Raw genomic sequence first — 11,526 nt, 5'->3', positions numbered from 1 at the left:
TTTGTTTTTTACTTTTAGTTTTCTTGAGGAATTTCCACACTGAATTCCATAGTGATTGTACTAGTTTACATCCCCAACAGGAAAGAAACGTTTCTTTTTCCCCATAGCTTAGCCAGAATTTATTACTTGATTTTATGATGCTGACCATTCTTTCTGGGGGAAGATGGTTTAATAAGCTTGTTGTTTATATGTTTCCTAATTGGTCATAGATAATAGGTTCCTGGTGACCAGAATTATATAATGCTATGTTAAAGTCACATCAGTTTTATGCACCAGAGGGCAAATTGTGTTTTCAAAATTGCTTTCTATTGTGTAAACATAATTCTTCATATACAAGAGCCAGGCTCAGTGGTCCACACTTGTAATCAAAGCTGCTTAGAAGACGGAGGTAGGATTGCAAGTTGGAAACTGGCTCAGGCAACTGAGCAAGACACAGTCCCAGAATAGAAAACGGGGTTGGTGACAGCTTAGTAGTAGAGTGCTTGCCTAATGTGCATGAGGCCCTGGATTCAGGAAAATGAAACAATTTTTTTAAAATGTTTAAAGGAGCTTAGGCAGAAACTTTAGTTACAGTGGGTAACAGTCAACCAGAGCAGATTCAGTAGAAAAGTGATAACTTTATTTCTATTAATATTAATTTTATCTTGCCGAAATGCCTACCAATTCATAGTAGTTTCCTAGGTGATTACTTTACAAAAAAGAAAAGCAATTCAATTTTTTTTTCCTTTGGTACTGGGGATCAAATGGGGACCTTGCACTTGCAAGGCAAGCATGGATACCACTGAGCCAAATCCCCGGCCCCAAATAATATTTTTAAGAGAGCTCATTTTGATTTTTAAAAAGATGCAATGCTTACTTACATTTTGTGTATCCGCTTTCAGCCTTGCCCAGCCAGTTTTGTGTTTGTGAGCTTATGTAAGGGGAGTTATTCTTACACCTATCTCCATTTCTCAGTTTGCATAATTAGCATAGTAAGTATGTTTATCTTCCATCAGCCTTCAGTTTCTATCCTCTTTACCTTCCTGTTTATAAGAAGAAACTAGCTACTGTATTTAACTTATTCCTAGGGAAATTTTCAGATGTTGTTGCAAATTAAGTAGAAACCCCCACCCCCCATTATCCTTGAATGAGAAGGATACTGACATATACGGACCAGCTGCTGCTCTGTGCTGGTATTGCTATGGTGCTTTCCGAACATGGCCTTTGTTCATGGTCTCCCACTGTAGTTATTACAAAACAAACTTCCTAAGAAGCATGTCTTATGAGGCCCTGAGCAATCCAGACTGCCTGCCTGTCTGGTTGTATCTTTCATCACTTTCAGTTTTGTGCTTTGACTTGTCTCAGCTTCTTTAAGATGTCTCACTATGCCCAGCTTTCTCACATATTGTTCCTCTCTACTGACACTGGCTTTCTCCTTGTTCCTGTGTCCCTCAGAACAAAATCTTCCTTACCCTGCAGGCCTTGGTTTAGGCCTCAGTTCCTTGGGCACCTGCCCTGAACTTTTGTGAGACTCCAATGCATGAGAGTTGGTACTGTGTCATCCTGCTGTGTGTTTTATCCCTACCAACTAACATAGAGCTTAGTCATGCTTGCCAAATGGAGGAACAAGCAGACGGCCTTTGCAGATGGGTAATTTACCCCCACACGCACAGCTAGTCAAGTGGTGAGCTCCACAGTGCAGATGAAAGGTCACATCCCACTCTCTGTGTCTGTAGTCATTAAACACTCTGAGGAGGGTTGGCAAGCAGATTAGGTAACTGAATTGGAATAACGCCTCCAGTTAATTGATTCAGCAGGAGAACACAATGAAACCAATTTTCCATAAACCTGATCATAAAAATACTGTTTTTACTAACTTTAAAAGTGGCACATACCTGTACTCTCAGCACTCAGACAGATGTAGCAGGAGGATCACCATGAGTTTGAAGCTAGCCTGGACTACATAGTGAGTTCATAGTGAACTTCATAGCAAGACCCTGTCTCAAAATAATTTCAGGGGTGTTACTTTTTTATTTTAGACTAACACAAATTAAAATAAACTGCTATACAAAGTGGCAGCTGGCAGATCCAGTGTAGTTATACATTCTATCTCTCTTTCAAAGAACTCCACCCTTTTGAGACCTGGTCATTATTTATCTCTAGCATCATTTTTTGCCCTATATCTCCTCAAAATTTTTGCTCATTTATGTAGAAATATTTAAAATTTCTGACTGAGTGGTTCTCCTGTAAAACTCTTGCTCACGCCATTTCTGAGCATTTCTTTGCATATTCTAGTCTGTGGGCTTGTCTCCTCTAGGCTAGAAGCCTTTTTATAGGTCAAGCCTTTTTTTTTGGTAGTGGAGATTGAACTCAGGCCCTTGCACTTGCAAGGCAGGTGGGCGGAACCACTGAGCCAAATCCACAGCCCAAAATGTTGTGACTTCCTTGACCCAGACCACGAAGTTCTCAGTGTTTTCTTTTGTTTTTTTGGTACCGGGGATTGAACTTGGGTCCCTGTGCTTCTGCAGGCAGCAGAACCACTGAGCTAAATCCCCAGCCCCTGTAAGCCTTTTTAGGACACTTAATACCTCACAGGCATGCATTCATACATCAGAATCACTGAGCTCTGACATAGTTCCTAGCACATACTGTGGTTATGTAGGACATTTTTTAAAAAGGCTAAAACAGTCAGACCTGGGCCTCAGAGCTAATTGCGTATGAGGTAATAAATTGATGGTAATACAGAGCAAGAAGCAAGTATACAGTAATTATTTTAATTTTCTTGTTCTGAGCCTGAAGAATTTGACTTGTGGTTTAGGTTATTTTTTTGCGGTGCTTGCAGTTTTCCAGCCCAGTTAGTTATCTCTTTAATTCTTTGAACCAAAGCAGGTAATGGGTTTATGGTTTTACCTGAATTAAAGGAAAATGTTCTGCAAGATTAGTTAATCTCAATTCAACCCCTTCTTTCTCTCTCTGTTTCAGTGCTGGGGGAGTGAGGGTTGAACCTAGGGCCTTACTGTACCACTGAGCTTGTATACACCTAGCTGCACAAAATTTTTAACCTTAAAAATTTGAATAAATTCATTCAATTCGCAGATTATAAAACAAATCTCCCCAAATCATATAGAAGGGTTTGTCCTGCCTCAGACCAAGTCCCCTTTTTTTGGTGGAACCAGGGATAGAACTCAGGACCTTGTGCTTGCTGGCATGGTGCCACGGAGCTACATCCCTGGCCCTGCCTTCTTTTTTTTTTAAATAACTTTTATGCCTTATAAGTTTAGAGCCTAAGAATAATTATTGACTTATGTTTCCCTCAGCTTTTGCTTCCCTATATTTGGCTGTAACCTCCTCCCCTGTGCTTTTCTCATTTAAGCCTTGTTTTCCTGAAGTCACAGCCAGGCTGTATGCACAGTGCGTTTTTCACAATTCTTTTCTGACTGAGAATGAAGAAATGATGCTGTGCCCTCTCCTGTCCTGTTTATAAAATGTACCCATGTTGCATGACCATCTAGCTCTTCCACTAAAGCCATGGATCTCTCTATTCTAAGGGCTGGTGGTTACCCCCCTTCAGTCCCCATCACCTTGCTTACTGCTTGGCACACAAGTTTTTAACAAGATCAAGATCATTTCCTTTTAAGTAGAGCCTAAAAAGTACTTGTAAAAATCACTTGTGGCAACCTCTCATGAGGTGCTCTGTTTCAGAGATGAGGGAAGATACACAAGCACTTTGTATTACTTGAACATAAGTAGTTAAACCAGAATTTGGATACTAATTAAGTTCAGAACAAAAAAATAGTAATGTTAAAAGGTTCATCAGGGTTTTATTTTTAATAAAAAGCAGCTTAAAATTAGCTCCAGAGTTAGGCTGTTTTCTTTTTTGCAAGCTTTACCCAGTACAGTAGATCTTTTACTTTGAGATTCCTAAGAATGCGAATGTTTTGCTGGTGTCAACATCGAATGTGTAATCGATGAACAAGAACTGAAAAGTCATTGTTGTAGGCAGGTTCGAGAACTTCTTTTTTTCTAATTCCACACAGACACGTCTTCGGCCTCTGAAGATGAGGGCTCTCTGAGACGCCAAGCTGCGCTCTCTGCTGCCTTGCAACAGAGCTTACAGAACGCTGAGTCCTGGATCAACCGTTCAATTCAGGGATCGTCCACCTCTTCCTCCGCATCTTCTACGCTGTCCCATGGAGAGGTCAAAGGAACCAGTGGGTCTCTAGCTGATGTATTTGCCAATACTCGAATAGGTAGGAGCTGGATCTACTCAAGAAGTCCAAATTATGTTCTACCTGGCATCCAGTACCCAGGGAACAGTATATGATTTGTGTTAGATTTTTTAGTGTGGCCTAAGAAAATATAATCGTAAAGAACTTAACAGTTAATGAAGCAAAGAAGGAAACACCAGCAATACATTTGTTGCAGAAATGATAGGTATCATTTGCATTATTGGTGCCTTAATGTTGCCCAACTGAAGCCATATCTCTTTCCATAAGCAATACTCGAGCTGCAGGATATAACTCCAGTCTTAACATGGACTTAGCCCTGTTAAAGAATATTCCTTATATTAAAAAGTATTAAAATATGTAACATCTTACATTTCTCAGGATTATTATGTATGGTCTATCCAGCAAAAAACATTGAACCTGAACAAATTCTATTCCAGCCAGTATCAGTGAGCCCTTTTGTCTTCGGCATAAAGACTGGATTTATTGTCCTTGCTGCTTATGATCTCCATTTTTTTTTTTTTTTTTGGTACTGGGGATTGAACTCGAGTCCTTGTGCTTGCGAGGTAGGCAGTGGCACCACTGAACTAGATCCCCGGCCGTAGTGCTATGATATTGCTACATCTGGAATGTGCAGGCTGTGGATGTTGGTACTCTGTGAACTGCTACCTGCTGCTGTGCTGCTGTATGGAGTGTAGCTTTTGCTTGGCTCTGCTTTATGTTTTTATTTGTTCTTTAAAGAGCTGTGACATCTGCAGAAAAAGATACAAATCTTTGTTTTTGCTTGATTGATAGTACAAATTGCACTAAGTAATTAATACACATTGACATCATATATCTATGGTATCTTTCCTTTTTTCTTGTCACATTTTGCTCTTAGTTTTCTTCTCAGTGACCTTTTATTTATTAACTGATTTCTAAAAGTAAAAAGTTAAAACTGTTTCAATTCAGGATTATAATTTTAAAATAAAATAGCTACTATGATTGTCCATACTAAAAGCCATGTTCCAGCTGTGGATGGTTGTCCCTTTGCTCTTGACTCTGCCCTGTAGTTCATTGAGCCTGCTAGAGCAGCTATGTAAAAATACACGTTCACCACCTCTTCTTTCATGGAGGGTAGGCGACAATGCCATGGTTGATGAGCTTTTATTTCTTTTTTTCTTTTTCTTTCTTTTTTTTTTTTAGCTTTTATTTCCATCTGTCTTAAAAGAGAACAATTTCACTTGCAAAAAGTATTATCTTAATATCCACATAATATTATTTGCACTTTTGTTAAGATTTCTTTCATCTGATCTCTTATTTTTCTCTTGCTTTCGTGACTTTGTGAAAAGTTATTGGTTTAAATTACATGAACCATCTTATGCAATATTATTGACTTTTGGATGTTTGCTCTAGAGAAGTAATTCATTTTTCTGATAAGGAAAATTCAGAAACACAATAAAAGAAAAATAATCTATAATCTCATTTCCTATGAATAACACTGTAGTATTAGGATTTTGGTGTGTATTCTAGACTTTATTTATGTATGAATATGTATGGCTTTGGTTTTCAATTTATAGAAATGAAATTGTCCTGAACATAATTTCCATTAATATCTTTTCTTAGCATTATATCACAAACTTTTTTATGATTATAATTATTCTATTGTATCATACACATTTTGAGGGAGTTCTGGGGATTGAACTCAGAACCTTGTGCTTGCCAGGCAGCCACAGCACCACTGAGCTAAATCCCTGGCCTGTACATCTTTTTTAATATACCATTGTATGACTTGCCTTGATTTATTTAGCCATTCCCTATTTTGGATATCTGAAGAGTATCCGGTCCAGTTATGGTGGTGCACACCTATAATATCCACCCTTGGGAGGCTGAGGAAGGAGGATTGCCATGAGTTTGAGGCCAGCCTGTGCTACACAGTGAGTCCACGGCCAGCCTGAACTATGTAATGAGACATTGTCTCACAAAAAACAAACAAGGGCCAGGGATTTAGCTCAGCGGTTCCACCGCCTGCCTTGCAAGCCCAAGGACCGGAGTTCGAACCCCGGTACCAAAAACAACAACAACAACAAAAGAAGTATCCAACTTTTTACCATTATGCAGACTGCTAGAATAAACATGCTTGAACATATAGCTTTGTGTATTTATATGCTAATTTTGTTAGGATATATTATTGTAAACTGTAAGTTGACTTAAAATGTGTGTGTGGGTGTGTTTGTACATGCATGTGTGCTGGGAATTGAACTCAGGGAGTGCTAAGATACATTCCCTGCTTGTTTGGTTTGTTTTGTTATTTTTGTGCTGCTGCTGCTGCTGCTGCTGTTGTTGTTTTAAATTCTTGCCTAGACTGATCTTGAACTTGTAATCCTTTTGCCTCTGTCTCCCAAGTAGCTAAAATTTCAGGGATATGCCACCACACCTAGTCACAAATGTGCACTTCTTCTCGCCTCGCCTCGCCTCGCCTCGCCTCGCCTCGCCTCGCCTCGCCTCGCCTCGCCTCTCCTCTCCTCTCCTCTCCTCTCCTATTCATGTGTATGTGTGCACCAGGGTTCAGACTCCAGACCTTGTGCTTGTGAGGCAAGTAGGGCACCACTGAGCTAAATCCCTGGCCCCAAAATTTGCACTTTTAATTCTTTCGTTCGCATTCTATCCTACAGAAAGTTATACTGCAATATACTTATGCTCACGAGGCATGGTGGCACATGCCTTACAATCCTAGCACTTGGGAGGCCAAGGCCGGCTGATCTCCAATGAATTTGAGGCAAGCCTGAATTACACAGTGAGGCCTTGTCTCAAAAACACCAAATTTTTAAAAAATTCTGTCAGTCTACCTATGTACCTATGCTAGTATATTTCACACTTTTTTTTTTTTTTTCATTTCACACTTTTTAAAATATTAAGCCAGTAATTACAGATCTTTGTAGGCATAAAATCCCTACTTCAAATTGGTATTTTTATTTATTTATTTATTGGGGTTTTGGGGGGTGGTTTTTTTGAGAAAGGGTCTCACTATGTAGTTAAGACTGACCTGGAACTCACTATGTAGCCCAGGCTGGTCTTGAACTCACAGTGATCCTCCTGCCTCAGCCTTCTGTGTGCTGGGATTACAGGTGTGCACCACCATGCCTGACTCAAGTGGGTATTTTTAATTAAAATTAAAAGTTTTGTTTTGTTTTTTTCTGGTACTGGGGATCAAACTCGGGCCCTTACAGTTGGGAGGCAGGCAGTGGAACCACTGAGCCAAATCCCTGGCCCTTTTTTTTTAAGTTTCTTGAGATAGGGTCTCACTATGTACTTCAGGCTGGCCTTGAACTCACTATAGCTTTGTAGCCCAGGCTGGCCCCAAACCTGCTGCAACACCCCTGCCTCAACCTCCTGAATGTTGGGATTACAGGTGTGCATCACCCCTTCCAGCCCTCAAACTGATTTATATTATGCTTTTTTCCTTTTTGATAGTTTTTAATGACTTCATTATTTTTATGGCATATATTTTATTTCCTCTAATTATTCTTATTTCTCCAGATGTTTTGTTTTTGTGTTTTTTTTGAGACAGACTTAAATTATCTAGATTGCCCTCAAATTCAGAATCCTTCTGCCTATTCATCTAAGTTTTTTGTAACACATTTCTTTTGAATTTATCTCTTCTAACTTACAGCATTCACTCTGTGTTGAGTCTTTTTTGGGGCTGTGGATTTAGCTCAGTGATTCTGTCACCTGCCTTGCAAGAGCAAGGTCCCAAGTTCGATCCCCAATACTAAAAAAAAAGATATGATGATAATATAAAATAAAATAATATCATTTTTTAAAAAAAGTCTTTTTTTACTTAAAGCCAGAAAAGTTATTGTCCGTTAAGTAGACTCCGTTAAGTAGACTCAAGTTAGAAGTGGATTTTACGTGGTTATACTTTGCCTAAAAACTCGATTGATCTGATCCACCCCCAAGACACTGTTTTGGTCTTCAACGGGAAAAGAAACATTCAAATAAAATGTAATCCTGAAGAAATGTTCAAGAGACTAGAATATTAGTAGCCAATTAAGATCCTAGTTAGTTTCACCTTGAAGTCAACTTTTACTGACTTCAGATGCAACTTTTTTTTTTTTTTTTTTTTTTTTTTTTTGGTACTGGGGATCGAACTCAGGCCCTTGCCCTTGCAAGGTAGGCGGCAGAACCATTGGGCTAAATCCTCGGCCCTGAGATGCAACTTTTTTATTTTGATTATCTTTATGACGTTGATTTCTGCTTGCCTTCCTCGATGGAAAATAATGTTTTTGAGAAGCATTGACTGTGTGATTTGATCTAAAGCTACCCAAATCTTGAAAATAATAATTTTAGAAACTTCATATATCCTGGCTTCATTTCTTGTTTTCTCATTATAAATTGCTAGTAGAATTTAATTTCAAAGCTTATTCAACAACAGCTAATGACCTATTTATGTAGTTTGTAAAGAAACAAAAAGGGAGGTTTCTTATTTTTGCTGATAATGGCATATGATTCTCAGTTTTGTTTTCTCCCCTCTTAGAGAATTTCTCTGCTCCCCCTGATGTCACTACAACTACCTCTTCATCGTCTTCCATACGCCCAGCAAATATTGACCTGCCCCCCTCTGGAATAGTTAAAGGCATGCACAAAGGATCCAACAGGTCCAGCCTTATGGATACAGCTGATGGTAGGGTTTTTTTTTTGTTGTTTTTTTTTGTTTTTTTAGTAGTAGTAGCTAAATAGTAAGTATAAATTAAACTGAGAAATTCAAATTGTAAACAGTAGCTATTGACAGACTGGCTCAGCCATTGCAGAACCATACAGCCTTGGCTTCTTTGCAGCAGGTCATCCAGAGTGCTCCTCTCCACACTTGTCACACTTAGTCAGGGCTTCCAAGAGGTACTTTGAACTGAAAACCAAGTGTGGAAAGAGAAAAGAATGCTGTAGGAGAAGAGGAATGGGGGTGTGCCGGAGGTTGAACTTGGGACCTTGTGCTTGCAAGGCAGGTGGCAGAACCAAGAAGAGGGACCTTAAGTGAAATCTTTGAGCAGCATATTAATAGTAACACTATAGGGCCGGGGTTTAGCTCAGTGGTTCCACTGTCTGCCCTGTAAGCGCAAGGACCCAACTTTGATCCCCAATACCAAAAAAACAAACAAAACAACAAAAAATGATAACACTATATTTGTTTTTTTGTGTGTATTTTTTTGTGTGTGTGTGTGTGGTACTGGGGATTGAACTCGGGTCTCTTCGCTTGTGAGGCAGGCCACCGAACTGCTGAGCTAAATCCCTGGCCCACACTATATTTGTTCTTTGTTGTAAAACTTGTCATTTACGCATTTATACCTGTTTGGCCCAGTTGAAGTAGAGTGATACTATATAGTCAAAGGCCAAAGGGCATTAGAAATAAAAGCTCATGAGGAAGTTGAGACACTAAAATACCTTCAAGTCATGAATTTTAATTGTTACCATTGTTTTCCCTTGTAGGTGTTCCTGTTAATAGCAGAGTATCCACAAAAATCCAGCAGCTTCTCAATACTCTGAAACGACCCAAAAGGCCTCCATTAAAGGAATTTTTTGTAGATGACTCTGAAGAAATTGTGGAAGGTAGTAGTAAAAACCTATATTAGTTAAGCAAATATTTCTGAAGCAGTTACTTAATACGTGTCAGTTACATGGGTTCAAGGATGAACAAGATTCTTGGTTCAAAGAGTTTGCATTTCTCTGTTGTTTTTGCCCTAGAATCATTTATGTTTTAGATCTCAGATGAAAGGTAAGAAAGGAAGGAAGGGAAGAAGGGCAAAGAGTTGAGATAACTATTGAGCATTATTATTATTATTATTATTATTATTGTTGTTGTTGTTGTTATTACTATTATTTTTTTTTTTTTTTGGTTTGGGGATCACACTCCTCGTGTTTCCGAGGCAGGCGGCAAAAATTATCTTTGTTAATATGCTCTTGAATTCAGGACTATCACAGGGGTCTAATTTTAAGTTATTTACACTTGGTATTTCTCTAGGATGTGGATATCAAATTCAACCCAAAAAGTTTTTTTGGTTTTTTTTTTTTAAGAGTAGGAAAAATTTATTGAGGGAAAAAGAGTTTCTGTCTAAGAGACTCAAGCAGGACCAGAAAATGAGTTGCCCGTTCACCCCGCTTCTCCAAGATGTTTTATACAGCAAAGCCATGTGGTGAGGCAGTTACAAAGTGGGACAAAACTATAAGACCCAGCCAGGTGTGGTGGTGCCCTCCTGTATTCCCAGCACGAGGGAGGCTGAGGCAGGTGGATCACTGTGAGTTCGAGACCAGCCTGGGCTACATAGTGAGTTCCAGGTCAGTCTCAACTACATAGTGAGACCCTGTCTCAAAAAACAAAAACAAACAAACAAAAAAAATGTAAGACTCTGGAAAATTACAAGGTGGGCGTGGGATGGGGCAAAACCATGACCAACCAATAAGATTACAAGTACAGTCACCCAGGTAATATTGATTAAATGGGGGTCAAACGGGGGAGCAAGTCGCTTAGCAAGGGTAGGAGGATTTTCAGTAAGGGTGGGGGTCAGAGATATTTCCAGGAAAGGCCAGGTTAAGACCTATTTAGAGTATCAATTACTGCTGTTTATCCCCAGGGGAAGCATAAAGGTATAGTAGTTTCTCTCCTTTTACAATTCTGTGTTATGTTTTTTGTTTTGTTTGTGGTACCAGGGTTGAACTCAGGCCCTTGTGCTTGCAAGGCAGGCAGTGGAACCACTGAGCCCAACCCCGGGCCCTACAATTCTGGCCTTCAGTCAGTGTTTACAACCCAAAAAGTTTGTCCAGTCTTTTTTTCATATAACACAGTCAATTCATTAAATCAGCCAATCACACATATATATCTGTCTGCCTTCTGCAAGATAGTGTGGTAGAGATGATGAGAAAGGTTCACAGATTTATTAGGAAATCACTTCTTTCATGTTTGTGATTTATATACCAGTGCTAAAATATATACATGTAGAAACAGTGTAGCCAATGAGTTTTTTAGCACATATAGGCACTTTAGAAGTGAGAAGAAATTAGTTCCATCTGTGTGGTTAGAGAAGGCTCCTCAAAAGAAGTAAATACTAGAGCTATATTTAATAATTTAAAAAATATTTACAGATGGAGTCATGATTTCTAAGATAAATAGGGGAAAATAGGAGGGGAATAAGTATCAGTATAAATAAAATGAAATGACCATTTGATTACTCCTAGCTAGGTAATGAATAACTCTACTTAATAAAAGCTTTTGTCAAGAAAAAGTGGAACTCCTGTTGACAGAACCCAGCCTTGGTGTCTTTGTAGTTCATTTTCATGTCCTGAGTCAACA

The 11,526-nt window shown here is 39.0% G+C and overlaps 1 protein-coding gene across 1 annotated transcript in view; it reads left to right on the top strand.

Annotated features, from left to right (window-relative positions):
• Window positions 1-11,526, top strand: part of Dip2b (disco interacting protein 2 homolog B) — a 140,722-nt gene that overhangs the window by 53,074 nt on the left and 76,122 nt on the right. Inside the window, exons 5-7 of the mRNA XM_033763889.1 lie at window positions 4,017-4,229; window positions 8,722-8,868; window positions 9,669-9,788. Of these exons, the coding sequence (XP_033619780.1) occupies window positions 4,017-4,229; window positions 8,722-8,868; window positions 9,669-9,788 (480 nt within the window). The remainder of the gene's footprint in view (window positions 1-4,016; window positions 4,230-8,721; window positions 8,869-9,668; window positions 9,789-11,526) is intronic.

Source organism: Fukomys damarensis, unplaced genomic scaffold (genome assembly GCF_012274545.1).
Source record: "Fukomys damarensis isolate Sample0158 unplaced genomic scaffold, DMR_v1.0_HiC HiC_scaffold_15, whole genome shotgun sequence".
Lineage (NCBI taxonomy): Eukaryota > Metazoa > Chordata > Mammalia > Rodentia > Bathyergidae > Fukomys > Fukomys damarensis.
The sequence above is the reverse complement of the archived record's forward strand: the minus strand, read 5'-3'. Positions and strand labels throughout refer to the sequence as shown.